This window comes from Tupaia chinensis, unplaced genomic scaffold (genome assembly GCF_000334495.1).
Source record: "Tupaia chinensis unplaced genomic scaffold, TupChi_1.0 Scaffold000272_1, whole genome shotgun sequence".
NCBI lineage: Eukaryota > Metazoa > Chordata > Mammalia > Scandentia > Tupaiidae > Tupaia > Tupaia belangeri.
This window is the reverse complement of record NW_006159754.1, coordinates 532,011-552,280: the sequence shown is the minus strand read 5'-3', so window position 1 is coordinate 552,280 and position 20,270 is coordinate 532,011. Positions and strand designations below refer to the sequence as shown.

The 20,270-nt window shown below is 45.8% G+C and overlaps 2 protein-coding genes across 2 annotated transcripts in view; one reads left to right on the top strand and one right to left on the bottom strand.

Moving 5' to 3' along the window:
* WWTR1 (WW domain containing transcription regulator 1) overlaps positions 1 to 1,060 on the top strand; it is a 159,458-nt gene extending 158,398 nt beyond the window's left edge. The window contains exon 8 of the mRNA XM_014588273.1: positions 951 to 1,060. Coding sequence (XP_014443759.1) covers positions 951 to 1,060 — 110 coding nt within the window. The remainder of the gene's footprint in view (positions 1 to 950) is intronic.
* Positions 1,061 to 4,483: 3,423 nt separating this feature from the next.
* The window catches only part of TM4SF4 (transmembrane 4 L six family member 4), a 26,510-nt gene continuing 10,723 nt past the window's right edge, over positions 4,484 to 20,270 (bottom strand). The window contains exons 3-5 of the mRNA XM_006149721.3: positions 16,122 to 16,258; positions 8,187 to 8,376; positions 4,484 to 5,105 (exon numbers count right to left, since the gene is read on the bottom strand). Coding sequence (XP_006149783.1) covers positions 5,088 to 5,105; positions 8,187 to 8,376; positions 16,122 to 16,258 — 345 coding nt within the window. The 3' untranslated portion in view covers positions 4,484 to 5,087. The remainder of the gene's footprint in view (positions 5,106 to 8,186; positions 8,377 to 16,121; positions 16,259 to 20,270) is intronic.

The following is a 20,270-nucleotide window of genomic DNA, read 5'->3' as shown; positions in this document are numbered from 1 at the left end:
ACTTCTGTAAAGTAAAAAGCAAATTTCTTAATTCCCCAAAAAGTGAGATTTGTTTTTCTCTTATGAATTTTTTTAACAAGACAAAAAATTCAATTATATATGTTTTGACACTTGGTTTTCCCTCTTAACCATGGCAGTGATATTACTAATTGAGCATCTACTATATGATATTTGGCACTTGCAAAACACCTGAGACATAAAATCTGCTTTTTAAAAAATTTGCCAGAGGGTGCATGTGCTTACTGGAAAGAGAGAGAGAGAGAGAGAGAGAAACAGAAAGCACTGCCCTGGAAGCAGTAGCAGTTCTTTCTCCATTTCCCATTCTCTTCCGGATCTTGGACACTCGCACACGTACCCAGCGTGTTTTTCAGGTTGGTATTCAACCTAAAACGTGTCACACACACACACAATATATATATAAATGTCTACATATTGTTTAAATGTATTCTTTTGTTTTGTCCATGAATGAAGAAGACAGCTACAGAGAGAGACAGCGTCCACAGTGGGTCCTGATGCCACACTCCACCCCCACCCCAACCCCAGCCCCGGGCATCCCTGGATTGTGAGCACACACGTGGTCTGTGTAATCAGAAAGGTGTCTGGACACGAACCCAGAACCGTCCCATGTGGGTCAGCCTTCTGGAACATCACGTTTTATCGCTGCACTAGCATTGGGCCCCTGGAGCTGAACATCGCCTCATTCTTGAATCTGCAAACATGACAGATGAATACATCTTAGCACCGTAGATTGCATTTCTGGAGTTAAGAGTGAAATCGGATGATCTTTTTGTAATACTTGGTCTTTAGGAGATGATGCCTGGTCTCCACCCAGATCACGTTTTTACTATTTTTAGAAATTCTCCTCCACTCGGTCACCTCAGTGTGTTTACAGTTCACAGCGGTCAGCTCTTACAGGGACTGTGAGAGTCACTTTGCCCCCGTGCATGCAGACAGCTACAAGTACCTGGAATTTCCATCCGACGTGACCCTTGGAGGAGAGGTGGGTGTGAACCTGCTGGTGACAGCAGGCACAGAGCACCTTCTGCCGGACTTTGCCTGAGTGTCCACTCTTTCTTCATTTCTTCCTCTCGCTTCTTCCAATCCCTTACTAGTCTCTCGGATAATACCCGCATCCCTGAAAATTCCTTTCTTAAATAATCCTTTAAAAACAAAACAAAGCATAGGCGTCCTCATGTCAGAGCCTGCTTCTGAGAATCATCCTTAAGAAATAGTCTCCAACCAATACAACAAACTCTGACAAGTCAACAAATTCAAAACAGCCAAGTAGGAAAATGGGCCGACAACAGGAATAGAAAATCTATGGAAGACCAAACTGGGAGCCGATTAATTGCCAACCTCATCAGAATCGGAAATTCAGACATTAATGACCCTTTGATTTTTAGCAAACTTTAAAATGAAGACTAGAACACCAAGTGTGAGCTAGGATGTGAGGAAATGGGAACACTTACACACTGTCGGTGGCAGCGTAAATTGATACGGGCACATCGTAACCTCCCCAAGGCTGGCGACGTGGTCTGCTTTGTTGACCACTGTATCCCAGTCCCTGGGGCATACGTGGATGTCAGCACTAAGTGGGTACCCACTAAATACTTACTGAGTGAGGACATTTTTTGGCACATTGCAGTCCCCAAAGAAGTTGTTTCGGAGACAACACAGAGCCGGCAGGGTTGCAAAATAGGGGGAAACTTGTTAGACAATTTAGTTGATGAGACAAATTTCTCACCAATCAATGGGCGACAGCCATTTCAGCCAATCACATTCATCTACTTGATCAATCTATTTGAAGGCAAACAATGTGTTCTGACAACCTACTGTGTTCCAGGAACTAGGCATCATTTATTCCTCTGTGTGTGTGTGTGTGTGTGTGTGTGTGTGTGTGTTGGAATAGTAGTATAATTTTGGAGTCACTTAGGAAGAACTGACAACTTTTTTTTTTTTTTTTAGAGATTTTGCTATAGGGTGTGTGCACTCACCAGAGAGAAACAGAGACAGAGAGACAGTGAGAACCCCTCAGGTGGGATGGCTACGCCATAATCCCTTCTCTTCCATTCTAGTCTCAGGATCTTCGGCATGCCTACATATGCACCTGGCGTAAGTTTTAAGCCATCAGGTCTGGGTCGGAACTGTAGTTGACTACGTGGAAGTCCAGTGAAGTAACTGTCACACCATCTACTGGTCCAAAGAACTGAGATCTTTAGAAGACTAAATCTACCCTATTTCTTTCATTTTCTTTTCTTTTCTTTTCTTTTTTTTTTTTGTTTGTTTAACATTGTCAAAAAGTAAGATTTGAAGATGAGAAGACAAATATCCCCAAAATTGCAATCTTGGAAATCAGGTACCTGGACTGGTTTTCTCAGAGATGACAGATAAAATTGTAATCTCCAGAAATTCTCTGAACCTTTTGGGTCTCATTTTTTATTCCTTTTATTTATAAAAATGCTCACATTTTCATGGCACTAAAATTCTCCTATATTTATCCTTGGACAGATTTTTAAGATTTAGGAAATAGATGAATTTGTATCCGATTAACAAACTTTTTTGGCTATAGGGCACATGCACTCTCCAGAGAGAGAACGAGAGGGGAAAAGTGAGAAATCATTCTCCAGGAGAGATGGCCGCACTGCAGTCCCTTCTCCTCCATTTTCCTCCTGGGATTTTGAGCACACACACATACATGCGTGGTGTGATTATCAAACTGCTGGGTCCAGGACTCAGACATGGTGTTGGTCACATGAGATCCAGCACCGCAACCTTACGCCACCTGCTGGTCCCACACTCTTTTTCTTATAGCACATGTGAGATTCTGATAGCTTAAACAGACTGGAGGTTGAGAAAGTATAAACACACACACATATACCTATACATGTAATTTAAAAAAATAATTTGCCAGAGGGGAAACCAGCAGTTAGCGTAATGGCTGTGTCATTGAACTCCCATGTAGTTGACCGTGGTTCGAGTCCCAGACCTGGTGGCTTAAACTCACGCCGGGCACGTGTGCATATATGCCCAACATCCCGAGAGGAGAATGGAGGAGAAGGGATTGCGGTGTGACCATCCCCCACTGGGGGGCGATTTCTCGCTTTCTGTTTCTCTGTCTTTCTGGTGAGCGCACGCGCCCTATAGCAAAAATCTCTCCAAAAGAAATAAAAAAAAAAACTTATCAAAAGCTTGCTTCAGTTCTTTGTAAAATAACAAGACCAGATTTGATGATGAGAATAATTCCTTTTTTCCTAAGATTCTGCATCAGTTAAAACTCTTAGATGAGGAATGAATGCCTCAACCCCAATTCTTATTTTCTCATCAGAGAATTCAAATAGTTCAGTCAGTCCTCATGGCCTGATGTCTCTGAGTTCCTGGAACATCTGCTAGGACTCAGCATGCACTACCGAATTATCTACTAATTACGAATTACTCTTAATCAGTAGAGTGTGAGCTCCTGGTAGGCTGGGAGGGCACCTGGCTCGTCTTCAGTCTTGGCGTCTGCCAGGTGGTGATCTGAACCACTGCTTTTCAGCATCATCTGCTGAGCTTCGAAACTGAGTAACTGACAACAAACAGAGTCTGTCCCATGCCTAGATTTTCAGATGCGCTAGTCTGGGCTGGGGCTCAGAAACCTGTAATGCCTTTCTCCCTTCTATTACGTTTCGGGTGCACGAAGTGATCTCTGACCTCGGAGTTCTCACCATAGTGAGGACAAACCACAGCGTGTGACCCTGGGTACTCAGTGCCCAGCCGCCCCCTCCCCTGCAGTTCCACCCTGGTGGTTCCCTCTCCGTAGGTGATCGTTAATGGCTTTATCGATGACTCTGGGAAACCCAGTTACCTAATGTGTGTGGTGTGGCCTGTCAGCTCGGCAGGTACCAGTGTGAGATGCTCTGGTTTGTGACCCCCCTGGGAACCTCCTTACTGTACGTCAGTCGTGCTGACAGTCTGCGGGCCTTTGTTTTGTCCTTGGGTAACTCCAAAACTTCCGAGACAACTGATCGTCTTTCAACAGTCCCTTTATGGAGGGAAGCTGAGAATTAGAACGTAACTGATATGTGGTGGAGCTGGGCTTTGAACTCAAATCAACAGAATGCATTTGACTCCATTTAGTATCTGGCTCATAAAACCAAAGTTAAGTCTTAATATAATATGGAGAATTAATAATACTTATAACAGGTGAGCCACGGGTGTAGTGGTGGTGAGGCCGGGTCCCACATGGCCGACTATGGAGTTCAAGTCCCAGATCCAGCAGCTTGAAAAATGCTGGGTGCATGTCCAGCATGCCTGAAATTTGAAGAGGAGAGAGGAAGAGAAGGGACTGAGCCATGCCCGCCCCTCCCCCCCCAGGTGCTTTTTTTGCTTTCTTAGTCTCATTCTTTCTGTTTGATCAAAGGAAGCGTTTGCAGAAAAGATGAGAAGAAGGTGTTATTTATTCAACTTTTTGCCCCTCCCTCTAAAACACACACAGTCTTCATTGTTTCAGTTCCAAATTCAGGTTTTAATTTACTGTACATAAGGGACCCCTAGCATGTTGCCAGGCTCCAGAGACTGGTCACAAGTAACTCAACATGTTAGCAAAGCAGCATCAAATAAAAGTCGTTTACGATGAATCATTCTTTTTTTTTTTCCCCCTTCACTTTGAGAATACCAGTGGGTCTTCATTTCTCACTTTTAATGTGCTTTCTTCCTTTGAGTTACATAACCTCCCAAAGATATAAACATCTCTATGTACAAAATGGGGGAGGGACATTATATATGTTTCAGACTTCTAAGGAAAAAAAAAATGACGAAAACTTTGCTTTGAAGCTGTTTTAAAATCCTAGGAAGAGGCTAATTTGAGAAATGTGTCATCTAATTTGTTAAGCAGCCAAACTACCTTTTATTTGAAGATAACAAAATTCTAACTTGAGCAAAACTGGTTAGAAAGAAGCAAGGACTCTGTCCACCCCTCCCCCCCCCCCCCCCCCCGGACCAGCTTTGTCATCTGGACACAGATGGGAAGGAACCGCCCCGAGAGGAGGAGAGTAAGTTTCAGGTCTCTCCCCACGTGGTGCAAAGTTCAGGCAACTCATCGCAGAGATTTAAACTGGTCCTTCTCCCTAGAAGGCAGAAACAGGGAATTAGTTATACTGTCATTCCTTCTTTTTCCCTCCCCATCACCCTTCTTCTTCCTGACCCGTCCCTAGGACATGCTAGTCCCCTGGTGCCCGTTTTCTGACTTCGTTTTAGAGCTTGGATCCATAGGAGGTTGTAGGAGTTGAAACATCACTGCATTTTGCATCATTTATTAGCAAAACTAATTTGGAAACGGGGTACAGATAGATCACATGCTGTGCTGAAAGCCGTAGCTAATATGGAGGGGGCTGAGCTCACAGAGCGCCCCGTCCGTGAAGCTGTGCTGCCTCAGGACTCCCACACCGAGTCACTGACAGTCGGTACGTACTGAGGGCTCGGAGCGTGGAGCGTGGGCGTGAACACGTACGTACTACTCTCAGCCACTCAGTCAACACCCTTACGAGATGGGTATCAGTGACCACGTTCTGGGGACGGCATGTGGACTCCCACGTGACTGACCACGGTTCTAGGCCTGGACACGGCAGCTTGAAACTCACACTGGGTGCACGTGTGTGCATGCCCCAAATCCTGGGAGGAGAATGCAGAAGTGACTGCTGCCTGGCCACGCCCCTCCCACGTGCCCCTGTTGGTGATATCATGCTTTCTGTCTGTCTGTCTCTCTCTCTGTTTGTCTCTCCAGCAAGTACACGTGCCCTATGACAAAAGTCTCTCTCAAAAAAACAAACAAAAACATGTTTTGCAGACAAGAAACAGTTCAGGGCATCTGGCTTGGCCGAGACCACCCAGCCGGCACTCACACCGGGTCTCCTAGCTTGTATTTGAAAGCATTTTCTGCCACTACATGCAAGGGCTGTTTGCGCTGAGGAAACGCTCAGCGAATACTGTGTGCCAGATGGGTGGGTGTTGACCGCACTCTCCCCATACATAGGGCAAGAGAAGGCTGGAGTAGCTGACGCTGCAGTGAGCCAGCTCGTCGGGGTAACTCAGCTGATGAACAGTGAGTTAGGCCCAGCGGTCAAGTCTTTCCCCGGTGTCCCACTGGGGTGGGTGGGACTGCCGAGGCAAGCCACCGCCAGGGAAGGAGCCCTGGGAAGTGGTTCTTGACGACAGCAGCTCTCATGCACTGCAATATCTGGTAGTGAAGTTTCACGACGCCTGCAAATGACTTTCCAAGAGCTCAGAACATGACTGGATAGCAAATATTAACTGTTCATGGGACAGAAGTGTTCATCTTAGTGCTTCTTCAACTTCTATGTAAATGAAAATTTAAAGTTTTTCAAAAAAAAAAAAAGAAAAGGTCAGGGAAGATTGGTGTGGTGGCGCAGCGCTGTGGCACTGCTCACGTGAACTGGGTCTACTGGGAGACCGAGGACTCGGCTTCCCATCTGACCTGCGCATGCGGGTGCACGCGCCTGGAGGCCTCACTGGCTGGTGCTGGGGGAGAGACCACGGGGTGACACGCCATTGGGGGCACTTGTTTCTCTGTCTGTCTCTCCCTTTCATGAAAGAAATACATGAGCTAAGAAAAGTTAGAGTAGAGGGGACCAGTAGGTGTTGTAATGGTTACGTCACTGGACTCCCATGCAGTCAACCACAGTTCAAGTCCCGGCCCCGGAGGCTTAAAACTCATGCCTGGTGTGTGCGTGCTCAAAATTCTGAGGGGAGAATGGAGGAGAAGGAATCGTGGGGCATGGTCATCCCCACTGGGGGGTGATTTCTCACTTTCGAACTTTCTGGTGAGTGTATTTGCCCCATAGCAAAAAAACTCTCTCTAAAAGAAAGAAAGAAAAAGAAAGGAAGAAAGAAAAGAGCAGAGTGAGAGAGGAGAGAGAGAGGAAGGAAGAAAACAACCTTCTGAGGGTGCAGTCACTGTGTTCGTGACGGCGGTGACCACAGCTCCCTCTGCTGTGTGCCGACCACTGAGGACGAAGACCCCCACAACAGGAGCTGAACAGACGAAGCGCATTAGAAAGGGTCAACGTGCTGGCGCCTTCGGGTATGTTTCAAAGTTCATAGATAATCGTCAGGTTGAGTCAATTATTATCATCTTTTCAAAGAGCAATCCTGGTTTCAATAAATTTTGCAAACAAGATTTCTCACCTTGCTAAATTACATGGCTCTCTCCTTAGCCGATTTAGCAAGTATTGATTTATTGTGATGAATTTTTAATTAATTTAAATTTCAATATTTAAATGCTCAATATGTTTGACTGCTATCATTGAAATAATTGTGGTAGTTTTGTTTTCTATTATGTTGAAAGAGTGAAAGATTTAAATACACCACAATAGAAGATAATTTTTTTTTTTTTTGGAGAGATTTTTGCTATAGGGCACGTGCGCTTGCCAGAAAGACAGAGAGAGACACAGAGACAGAAAGCGAGAAATCACCCCTCGGGGGGGGATGGCCACATCGCAATCCCTTCTCCTCCATTCTCCTCTCGGGATCTTGGGCACGCATGCACATGTGCCCAGCGTGAGTTTAAGCCACTGATTCCGGGACACAAACCATGGTCGACTACATGGGAGTCCAGCAGCATAGCCATTATGCCAACTGCTGGTCCCAGGGCCCTGTTTTCTTGAGAAAGAGATTTTTTGCTACAGGGTATGTGCACTTGCTAGAGAGAGAGAGACAGACAGAAAGCAAGAAATCAACCCCAGGGGGATGGCCATGCCACGGTTGCTTCTCCTCCATTCTCCTCCTGGGATTTAGGGCATGCACAAACACACACCCAGTGTGAGTTTCAAGATGCCCAGTCCAGGACTCAAATTGCCGTTGACTGTGCAGGAGTCCAGTGCCTTAACCACTAGGCCACCTGCTGCCCCTTGCCTTCTATCATGTAGATTATCAGTCCTTTGTCTCCAGGACTGTGGTCCAGTAGATGTGAAGCTGAACACTGGCCAGCTTTGGCCTACGTATGCGAGCATGCTCAGAGAGCCGGACCCTTGGTGGCCTGTAATGCGATCTGTTTCCACAGCTGAGAGTGGGCTGACTGGACCGTCAGCCTGCTCCGTTCTCTGCAGACAGCCACACTCATCACCCACGCAGTCCGTGAGCTCGGGCGGTCTCCTTCATGCTGAGAAGAAGTGACAAGGACCTTGACTCACCCCACAGCAGCCGCAACACCGGCAGTCTCCGCAGAGGGTCCCCAGGAGGCCATTGATCACCTGGATGGCGCAGAGACACATCTGGACTACTCCTACGATCAGCAGGATGGAGAAGAGGGTCAGGTTCCACGGAACCACATCAAGGGGCTCTGTGCACTTGCTCCATAAGGCTTTGTCACCGAGGTAATCCCTGTTGGTGACACAGAGAAGAAAAGAGACAATTTTTTTTTTTTTAAAGTAATTTTCAAGACTGGAAAGTCACCATAACAATTTTTCTTGTGCGTCCAAAACAAACTCCATGGCAAACTACCCTGCAACAGCTACAGTGAAAAGAACAAAACCTATCATTGTATTAAGCACATGCTATGCTCTAATCTCGCTTTGAAACATTCACTCATTTATTCCTCCTAGAAACCTGTGGCTCTTCAGGGCCAGCCAATGGCCTAGTGGTTAAGGCACTGGATTCTCACATGGCTGACCACAGTTCGAGTCCCGAACTTGGCAGCTTGAATATAATGGGTGCAAGTACGTGTGTGCGCGTGTGTGTGCTCAAAATCCCAAGAGGAAAATAGAGGAGAGGGATCGTGGCATGGCCACCCCTTCTCCCACCGGGGTGATTTCTTGCTCTCTGTCTCGGTCTCCAGCAAGCACACACACTCTATAAAAAGTCTCTCAAAAAAGAAAATTAGTAAAGTGCTTAGAACAGTCCCCCGTGTACCATAAGTGCTCAATAAATTATTACTTCACTTAACCTAATGCAAAGAGCCAAGTATTTTGGATTCAAATGAACATGGGTGGAATCCAAAAATTCTCACTAGCTGTGCATCCTTGTAGAAGTTACTTACGACCCTTTGCATCAGTTCCTCCATCTATAAAATGGGCTGAGACCACCTCATAATTGTGATAATCCCACTGAGATCATGTACCCTATATATGGCTGCAAAAGTACTTTATAGTGCCTTTTTTTCCCCCATTGAACACCTTTCTGTTCCACATTTTCCCATGTAGTCCTTTCTATCTCTACTTGGTGGTTATAAATGGTTAGAAAGATACAGTATTTCCCAGGCACACTTAATGAAGAGAAGCTCCTCAGAAGTAACTGGCAGTCAAGTTCCCTCTGGTCTGGGTTTGTATAGTGGTGGGACAGCAGCACCCCCTGGTGGTGAAATTGGTGAAACACTCAGGAAGGTGGAGCCCTTCTGAATTTGAGTGCTTGGAGAAATCCTCTTGCTCCCACTCCAGCAGGGCGTCACCTCTACAAACCACCAGGGACAGCATATTCAGGCCCTTTCTCCCTGCAAACTGTCAGGCTGAGAGTCTCAGAGACCTGGCAAAGCAAGGCTGTCTGCACATACAGGCTAATTGCTGTGTCCCAGTCTCCAACCCTGGTGTGAGAGGGTCCCTAACCAGTTTTCCACATTGCAGCGAGGAAGCTAGGGCAGTTTGAGGTGCTTTAAAGCAGCCATGATTACAAAGGGCACTTCCACCTGCCTTGCCGAAATCCCATTCCCTTCAGAGCAGAATGTTTCAAATTTCACGAACTTCCTTCTTCCCAGGAATGAAGGGGGGGGGGGGGGGGGGGCAAGTAGGGCTGGAATGCTCTACCTGGTGCATTTTGCCTGGCCAATGCAGGCACCGCCTCCTCTGGGAGAACTCCAAGATGCTCCTCCTACCCTCAGGTGGGGTTTGCTATCTTTCTGACCCCTTGTTTATCTTCTCTTCACATTAACCTTCCTAATGCCACAGGAAGTGCCACTTTACTTGAACAGTGCCTGGCTTAGAGCAACCTTCAGTAAATATTCACAGAATGAATGAACAGGGACCTAAGTTAGACTCACAAGTTGAGGCTGATAAATAGAAGTGCCTGTGTTTTATTTTTAGAATTATTTAACTTTATATACTCATTTACTTATTTTAACTTGACCAGAGAGGGACAGAGAGAGAGAAAGTGAGAAAGCAAGCTGCCAGGTCCAGGACTCAAACCATGATTGACCATGTGGGAGTCCAGCACTCTTAACCACCATGCCACCTGCTGGCCCTGAAGTGCCTGGTTTTGATTTTAGGCCTGGTTCCAAAGCCTGCTCTTATTCATTACACAAACTTCTTCTGTTTAGAGTAGTTCTGTCACCTTAGTACATTAGAAATAAGAGTTCTTTATGAAATCTAATCTACACAATGCATCTATTATACTAGGACAACCTAGGTTTATCTATATCACAATGAAGAGGTTACCCCCTTCAATCTTCTAGTGCCTGGATGAAAGGGTGAAAACTAAACTGCAAAATCATTCCAAAAGCATAGGGCCAGCAGGTGGCTTGGAGGTTAAGATGGCTGGATCCCGCCTGGCCAACTGTGGCTTGAATCCTGGACTAGCAGCTTGTAAAACATTCTGGGCGCATGTGCGTGTGTGCCCAAAATCCCAAGGAGAGAATGGAGGAGAAGGGATTTCAGCATGGCCATCCCCCTGGGGGGTGATTTATTGCTTTCTGACTCTGTCTTTCTGGCGAGTGCACATGCCCTATAGCAAACTAAAACAGACAAAAATTAGCAAGTTCTAATGCATAATAATGAACTCCGTGTTCAAGAATAAGTTATGTTCGTAAAATTAATAAGGCTGTTTATTAATCAATGTGTGAGAGAAATTGCGCTGAGTGCTTTATTGCACCGAGGTATTTATTCTCACCCCGCCGTGCAAGGCAGGGACTGCCCGAGAGAGGAGCGTGAGGCCCAAGACTGCACGATGGCCAAGGGCAGCCCAGCTCCTCACATCTGTGAAATATCTCACGCTTCAGCAAAGCTGGCGACACGTGGGCCAGAGCTATCCCGCCTTAGCAGTGCGGCTTTCAGCTCTTGGGACCATGTTTACAAGAAGCGTACAGGGTTCCATGCTAATAAGTCTTTTTTTTTTTTTCCAGAGAGATTTTTCTGTTATAGGGCACATGTGCTCGCCAGATAGACAGAGAGACAGAAAGTGAGAAATCACCCCCCCCAGGGGGGAGAGCAACCCCTTCTCCTCCATTCTCCTCTCAGGATCTTGGGCACGCATGCACGCGTGCCTGGAGTGAGGGTTTTTGTTGTTGCTGTTGTTGTTTTAAATTTACAATTAAAGTATAAATTTATTTTGGTACGAAACTTTGTGAAATTCATACATAGTTTTCCCATTACACGTATTTCCATGAGCTTTTTTTTTTCTGAAACATTTTTTCTTAATCAATTAATTTATATTCATTCCCTGAGCATTGTCAACCCTCTGCCCTTTCCCACCCTCCTTCCACACTATCTCTGGTGTCTACTGTTGTTTTCCATTCCTCTCCCACCCCCCACATTTTATTGATCACACAATTTCTTAAATAATCTAATTACTTTCAATAGCAAGTTCAGCTGGTAATTTCAAGAAAAGCAGTTTTAACTTTAATAAATCAAAGAAGTGCTAAGGAATGTTGCTTAAAACTTAAAGCCAGGAAGCAGGTTAGGATTCTATTCAAACAGTAGGTACATGAACCTATCGACAGCTCAAGAGAAGACAAAAATCCTTAAAACTGGAAAACAAAGCCTAAAAGAAAATCAGCAATGTTTTAGTCAAAACTCATAAACCTGGTGCAAGTTTTAAGTTGCTGGGTCCGGGACTCGAACCACATTCAACTATGTGGGAGTCCAGCAACGTAACTCCTATGCCATCTGCTGATCTCAGAAAGCCAGCTTTGCAGTGCATGTGCAGGTGGTTGTAATAGAAAGTCCAGGCAGAATGTCTCTCTGTATTCAGTTGTGGGCTGGGAGTCTGAGCTCCCACCACTCAGCCTGTTCCTGGGGAGGGGAGGTCTGCAGCCCAGCCCTGCTTGGCCACGTCTCCGCCCACCCCCCCATCCCCCAGTCCTTCCTCTCCCTCTGATTTTCTACTGTCCCGACCCCCTGTGCAACCTGCTTCCCTTTCTGCAGCTCAGGGTCAAGGCAGGGGTGGCCAATTCCATCAGACAGGAAGACCTTGGATGGGAGGAGGTTCTATTTCAAAAGAAGCCAAGAGGGTGGATCTCAAAACATCCCAGGTTTTTCTTGCTGCTAGGACGCTTCTGAAATCTGATTCTCAGGACAGATAACATGAACTGCCCTTTCTTCCTTAATACTGCCAGCACCAGGCACTTCTGGGGAAAACAGTGCTAAATTCTACAGCATTGAAGAGCCCTGGGTTTTGCAGCCACGCTGGAGATCTCAGGGTACCCTTGGATAGTCCCCTTCTGCTCAACCTAATCCCGAGGATCCCATCGCAGACTGTCTCTGGAGCGCGTCTGTTTCTTCTGAGCCCCAGTTACGCTGCCTCGGAGATGCCATTGTCCTACCTGGGTTTCTAGGGTAGTTAACCTCCTGTGTGTCGCTCTCTGGTGACAGAGCCCTTCTGCTCACCCTCCATATTGCTAGCATTGTCCTGTTGTAAACGTCAACATGGGCCAGGCCTTGGCAGCGCTTACAAAGCTGCTACTCGGCAGGCTGAGGTCACCCAGCAGGCTGGGTTTGATTCCCAACCAAGGTATGGTGGCGTGCGGTCCCAGCGACCTGAGGGGCTGACACGGGGATCACGACACAGCAAGACCCCCTTCCGCCCTATCTCTCTCTCTCTCTCTCTATATATATATATATAAATACACCTGGATGTCACATGGCTGTCCAGGACACACGTGTGGTGTGATCACACCCAATAGAAGGGTGCTTTCTTCGCTCCCCCCCACCCCCGGCAATTAAAAACAAATACAGGCTATCGTGTCATGAACTGCTTAAAAGTTCCGGTCTACCTCAGTACTCTCCATTTCGTGCTGTCCCTTTAGGACCCTTTCCCCACATTGGCCCTGAGCGTCAGGCCACACAGTGTTGCCATAGCCCCTGAGCGTGTTGGGCTTTTCAAGACAGAAATGGCTTCCTTCCCCCTGTAGAAGGCACACTCCGCCTCAGGCTCTAGCATTAGCCATGCCGCCTCCTCAGAGACGGTTCCTGGTGCTCTTTATTTCATCACTCTCCGCGTTGTCACCTACCTACCCATGTGCTCTTCAGGGCAGGAACTAGGCCTGTCCTTCTCCAAGCCGTGTTTAGGATAGGCTTCAGCACAGAGCGGGGTGCTGAGAAAGTGTATTTAAAACATGATGGGTGTGGCTCCATAGCCGTGTGGTTCAGGGAGCCTGCTCCCACACACCTGACTGTGGTTCAAATCCTAGCCTTGGTGGCTTGAAAAATGCACTGGGCACGCGTGTGTGCATGCTCAAAATCCTGATAGAGAAAAATGGAGATGAAGGAATTGTGGTATGACCATGCCCCATTGGAAGGGTGCTTTCTCCCTCTTCCTCTGTCTCTCTCTCTCCAGAGAGTGCATGTACCCTCTGGCAATATAAAAAAAAAGTATTATCCTTCTAATACGATTTTTAAAATCGTATTGGACAAATTAGTCTTTAAAAAATTATTTTTGCTATAAGGTTTGTGTGCTTGCTGGAGAGAGAGAGAGAGAGAGAGAGAGAGAGAGAGGTAAAGTGAGAAAGCACCTGCCAGGGGAGGGCCACACTGCAATCTCTTCCTCTGTTTTCCACCTAGAATTGGGGCATGCTCACACATGCACCTGGTTCACTTTTTCAAGCCGTTGGGTCCAGGACTCAAATCACACATTGGCTATGTGGGATCCAGCTGTTTTAACAGCCACGGCTCTGGTTAACCCCAAATTAGCCATTTTGAACTTCATTTTTCTCCTCCAGGAATAAGAATTCTCCTCAGGTTTATTAGGAAGGTTAAGTGAGGTCATGTATGGGAAAACACTTAGCATTTAATCATTGGGCAGAAAAAGGAGGAGGGAGAGGAGGAGGGAGAGGTAGCCAGAGGAGCTGCCCTCTGGTAACAAGGGAAGAGTGACAACTGTCTTCAGTACTGGTGTTTGGGCTCATCCAGAGATTGGCCGCAGCTATGGCCATGTGCAGGGATGGCAGGTGGCATGTTGGTTAAGGACTCCCACATAGCTGACCACAGTTCAAATCCTGGACCTGGCAGCTTGCTTTCTCTCACTCTCTCTCTCTCTGGTCAAATTTTAAAAATAAAAATAAGTAAAAGAAGTTAAATAAAAATAATTCCTGAAAAAAATTTTTTTGTAATACCCTCTCCTAAAATGGAGTTGCTTATGCTGAAATCAAAAAGGAACTGCTTATGCTAAGTTGTTTCGAATAAGCTGTTTTGATCGAAAGTTGTCTTGATGGAGTGTGTTGGTAAAGTTGTTTGGACCAAGACTGCCCCAACCAAAATACTTGACACTCCCTCATGATGCATGCGCAATGGCCATGAAACTATTCACATCAAACCCGCCTAAAAGGAGCCGGCCACGACCTCAGCATTGGGACCGTCTGTAGCCATGCACGGTGGGCCCCATGATCGACACTTAGACGGATCGACTCGTGGCTACTCTGCCTCCGCACCGTGGTCAAGCCGTCCTCCGGGTCAAGTCTGCTCCCTGTGAGCCAACCTTGGACAGAAGAAGTCTTATCCAACCGTCGGGAACTCGCTGACAACTGTCCGACGTTGGCCACCTCCATGCACTGCGCGAACTCTGTATTCCTCCCCGCGTCTGTTATCCCGCTCACGGGACCATAGACGCCTTTTAGTCCACGCTCCTCCCGCGGAATTTGTAAGTTTTCTTCCAAATAAATGTATTCGAAAGGCGCTTGTCTCTGTGCTAATCTTAATCTGTGCTAATCGGTTGCCTCCCAAATCATACGTACACCCTGCTGCCTTTAAACAGCAGGTGTAAATCCTGAAATTCTTGCCATCACTAATTCGCAATACAAGGCTGCACGCTAAGAAAGCGTTCCTTTCCTGCTGGAAGATAGGGCAGATTTGCAGCTCTAAGACCTGTGATGACGCTTTTGACCAGGATCTGTCTGGTGGGAAGGCCCATGAGCTCAGCTAGAACAGAATCCAGGCAAAAAACTGACAGGAAGAATCAATATAAATTGTGTGCTAGAAAAAGCACTGTGACACGTGCCAGAAAAGCTGGATTTTAATTTCAGGCATTAAGAACCTGTATTTCAGGGACCAGCAGGTGGCGGGCGGAGTGGTTAAGGTGCTGGACATTCCCACAGGGCCAACCACCGTTGGAGTCCTGGACCTGGCAGCTTGCTTTCTCTCACTCTCTCTCTCTCTGTCTCTTTCTCTCTCTGATCAAATTAAAAATACATTAATAATGCTGGTCCCAAAAAACAAATTCTTTACAACCTACAAAGTACCATGAAAATGTAAATTGTTATTTTGATTAGCTCTATAAAAACTAAACTCATGAGAAACCTATAATGTTTTCAATGTCAATTTTCTGTAAATTTGCACCTTAAATCACTAATTATAGGTAATTCAGGATGTTAGCCAAAGTCTTTGAGCTGGTAGGTGTAGTGGTGATTAGGGTGCTGAACTCCCACATGGCTGGCTATGGTTCGAGCCATGGACCAGGCGGCTTGCTTTCTCTCCTTCTCTCTCTCTCTCTGGTCAAATAAAATAAATAAATAAATGAATAAATAAAAGTAAATGGATAAGTCTAAGAAAAAGAGAAGTCTTTGAGCCTAGTTAGTGAGTGATTGCACTTGTTTTCCATGGTCAGATTTGTAATGGAAGCCTCTGCTCTGCCTCCTGATAACATTAATTCCCTCCTGTTGCTGTTGATCAGTGCGAGTGGCGATACCACAAATCTCCTCCTTCCCTTGGGCCAACTGGGGCATCAACTCTCAGTTATTTTTCTGGCATCCCTCAAAAGAGCAATGGGAGTCGAGATCTGGTGCAACGCAGCTCCACTCCAGGGCTCCAGCTCTGCCTCAGAGGAGCAATGGCCCGAGACTAGAATAATGAGGACGGCCTGCACAGTGCCTCCCGTTGGGCCGTTTACCTGCTGGTGGCCCTCGTGTGACATGTGGGCATTGCAAGTCTTACCCGTCGTGGAAGGGGTAGCTCCACGTGTCGTTGGTTATGAGACATTTAGGACCCTTGTTGATGGAGACGGCTGAGATGACAAATGAGTACCCAGCGCCCAAGAATCCAATCGCGGCGAATATCGTGGACGTGAACATCTGAAAAAGAGAGAGACAGCCGAACTCTTCAGGTGGCCTAGCGGTCACAGCCCCACGTAACCAGCCTGTTGCTGAATGTGGAGACTCGAAGGAAGTTTCTGGGCGGAAGCTAGTCTGGACGGTGGCTGGACCCGGCGGGGTCTCCTGTTCCATCCTCACTGTGTGCACACCTTTTCCTTCTGTTCCTTAATGACTGAAATGCTGGTTATGGTTTGATACCTCTGAAACACATTTTTCGGTTGTTTTAACCTCATTAAGGATAAAATCTCCTTCGTGGGGTCATTATGTAAGGCCAATCTGTTACAGAATCACAGGGTATTACGATTGACAGTGATCAGCAGAGGGTGCAATGGTTACTGCCCTGGACTCCCATATAGTCAACCATGGTTTGAGTCCAACACCTGGTGACTAAACTCATGCCAGGCGCACGTGTGTGTGTGTGTGTGTGTGTGTGTGTGTGTGTATGCATGCCCAAAATCCCAAGAGGAGAATGGAGGAGAAGGTGTGGCCATCCCCCAGGGGCGTGATTTCTTGCTCTCTGTCTCTCTGGCCAGCCCACACACCCTATAGCAACAATCTCTCTCTCTCTAAAAATAAAGGATTGACAGTGATCTTTAACATTTTCTTCTCAATTCCAACCATCCTGTTGAAATTAAGTCACTGTGGTCTCTTTTGTGACAGCCAGGTTCTACTTATGAGAACGCAGTCCAGACTGCCTCCTCATTGATCCTAATTGCAATACATTCCTCGAGGCCAAAACAATGGAACCCGATCTCTCTTACACATAGCAGCAGACACTGAATACCTGAAACTTGCCTTGGCATCTCTTCCTCCCTGACACCCACTGAGAAACTTTCTTCTCTTCAGGTAAAACGATCCCAATGGCTCTAGTTCTTCTAAACACATTTACTTAACAGAGACTAATTAGTGAAAAATAAATTCCTCTAGCATCTGTCTTTTTTTCATTAATAAGTCGAAATAGAATTAGAGGATATAATTCTATAAGACAGAAACAATTCGGGAGCCCATCCAGCCTAAAAATCACTCTTACAGATTCAAAAAAACCTTGGACCCAGAGAGGTTAAGAACTTTCGCCAAGTCCATTCTAAACAGTAATTAGAGAGGAGCATGGAAACACTTACAATTTTGGAAATAAAGGCGGAAAATCACCTCTATTACTTTGGTGTCATAGCACAAGGGTTTAAAAGTCCGTAGACTCAGGCTCAAATTTCAGCTTTGTTACTTTCCTTAGTGTGATGACTCTGCATAATCAAGTTTTTTTTTTTTTTTTTTTTTTTTTTTGATCTTGGGCACACATGCCTGGCATGAGTTTAAGCCACTGGGTACAGGACTCGAACCATGGTCGACTACATGGGAGTCCAGCGACATAGCCATTACGCTAACTGCCGGTCCCAGTAATCGATGTATCTTTAGAGCCCTAGTTCAGTTGTCTCTAAAGTAATAGAGCCACCTTAAAGGTCTGTTGTAATTACATGTGTTAGCCTAAAGGTCAGCTACGTTGCTTTCTCTCTCCATGTGTTATTAATGAGTCATCACAGAGTGTATTTGGGGCGGGGGATTAGGGTGGAGAGCACTCCGTCGTGCCTGGTGACTGCAATCTATGTACTAGTGACGTTCCCTTAGCTGGTATAAACTTTCTGATTTCTAGACTGATGCTTTATGAAGACTTGCCCGAGTGCCCTCGCAGAGCGGAGCCTTTTGTCCGTAGTATCTCCCACCCCTTCTACTCTGGGTTTTGTGAACTCTTACAGCACAGTGCCTGTAACACGTGAGTGCCGTCCCCGAGCACAAGCTCTTCGAAGTCATGGATCCTGAGTTATTTGAAGATAAGGCGTTGCTCCACCCCGACACAGTCTATGTTTTTTGTTTTCTCTTTTACTTCTTCCTGTATCAAAGGAAAGGTCTGGGATAGCTACTTATTGGAGGTTTTCAGTGATTTAAGTTTCATATCAGTCATTATTTTTTTCCAGAGAGTTTTTTTGTTGTTGTTTGGTTTGGTTTGGTTTTTGGTATAGGGCACATGCACTTGCTGGAGAGACAGAGAGAGAGAGAGACAGAAAGTGAGAAATTACCCTTCAGGGTAGGTGACCACACTGCAATCCCTTCTACCCCATTCTCTTCTCAGGATGGGTATGCACGCACACACGCTTAGTGTGAGTTTCAGGCTGCCAGGTCTGGAACTTGAGCTGCTCTCGGCCACGTGGGAGTCCAGCAATGTAGCCATTACAGCATCAGTATATGAGCTGGCCCCTCGTATCACTCATTTTTACGATTTTTTTCCCTTAAGTTCACCATCTAGGATGTTTTAAATTCACTTTTCTTTTTTCTTTCTTTCTTTCTTTCTTTCTTTCTTTCTTTCTTTCTTTCTTTCTTTCTTTCGTGTGCTCACTGAAGAGAGACAGAGAGACAGGGCAAGTGAGAAGTCACTTGGGAGGTGGTGGCCAAGTTGCAGTTCCTTTTCCTCCATTCTCCTCCTGGGATTCTAGGCGTGCACTTACATGCACCCAGAGTGTTTTTCAAGATACTACGTCCAGGATTCGAACTGTGGAGTTGGCCATGTAGGATCCAGCACCTTAACCGCCACACCTCCTGCTGGCCCTTAAATTCACTCTTATAGTCAAGAACATTTGTGAATGTAATCTAGGCAGAAGAAATGAAACTTTTGGTCAATTTATTATATTAGAACAGGCCATCTCTTTTCCAAAGGATGTATAGTTGAGTAATTTTGGAGATTGCTGGATAAATGGATAGGTTTTATTTTTTTAGGACCTCTAAGAAAAATGATGATATGTTAGTGTGTGAGAGCCTCTGAGAAGGGGATATCCTAAAATGTAAGGCAAGTTATGAACTCTTGAATCTCAGAAATGAGGAAATTCCCTTAGAGTGGAATCTTTATTTCATCTCTAAGATCATAGGTGACTTCCTCAAATGTTATATTTTCAATGACTAAGTACTGTGTAGAGAAAACACTAGTTAAAAACAACCAAAGTTAGATGACAGAATTGTTTAAAAATTTTTTCATGGAACTAGCGAGTGGCATAGTGGTTAAGGCACTGGACTTCCACGTGGCTGACCACAGTTCGAGTCCTGGACCTAGAGGCTTGAAACGTGCCCAGCGTGAGTTTTAAGCCACCGGGTCCGGAACATGAACCCACGGTCGACTACATGGGAGTCCAGCGACATAGCCATTATGTTAACTGCTGGTCCCAGTATTCTTAAAATAATGTTAATCATAGAAAAGACTTCGAAAAACCATCTGGTGCAATCATCTCACTTTCTAGCTATAAAATTAGTTCCATTCAATGACAGCCTTGTGTGTATTGTCTCATTTAATCCTCCCAATAAATCTACGATGTCGGTATTCTTGTCTACCCCTTCTAGACAGGAAACTGAGACTACTAGAAATGGCAACCATCGTTCTAAATCAAACATATAGTAACGTGGCAGAACAGGAATAAATATGGCCGCTTGCTTTCAACAGCCATGCTCTTAATTGGTAACTTTCTCAATTCACATGTCTAGAAGGTGGCCGGGCTGGCTTAAGAACCCAGGTGTCCTCCTTCCCAGACCAATGTTCTGTACTGTCTACCCCTTCAAACACACACACACACACACACACACACACATGCACACACACACACATACCCTGTAACATACTGCTACCAGCACCAGAGCCTGATCTTCGGAGATAAGACAACATTTAAAGAACAAATCTTCTTGTTCACCTCTCTTTTGATCTCCAGCTCTACTGAGTCATCAGAAATCATTAAACTATTGATCATTGAGTATCTAAGAGTGTCTACATTGTTGTAATGAAAAAGAAAGATTGCATATCTAGGAAGGCAGTTTGGAAATCTTAGGAGACCTGGATTCTAGACCTTTCAGCATTACCGTGGCAAGCAGAGGACAGTTCTAGAAGGTCTTTTTCAACTAACACAACCCAGGACTTCAACACCTGCTGGCTGGTAGTGAGGAGAGAAACTTGACTTGC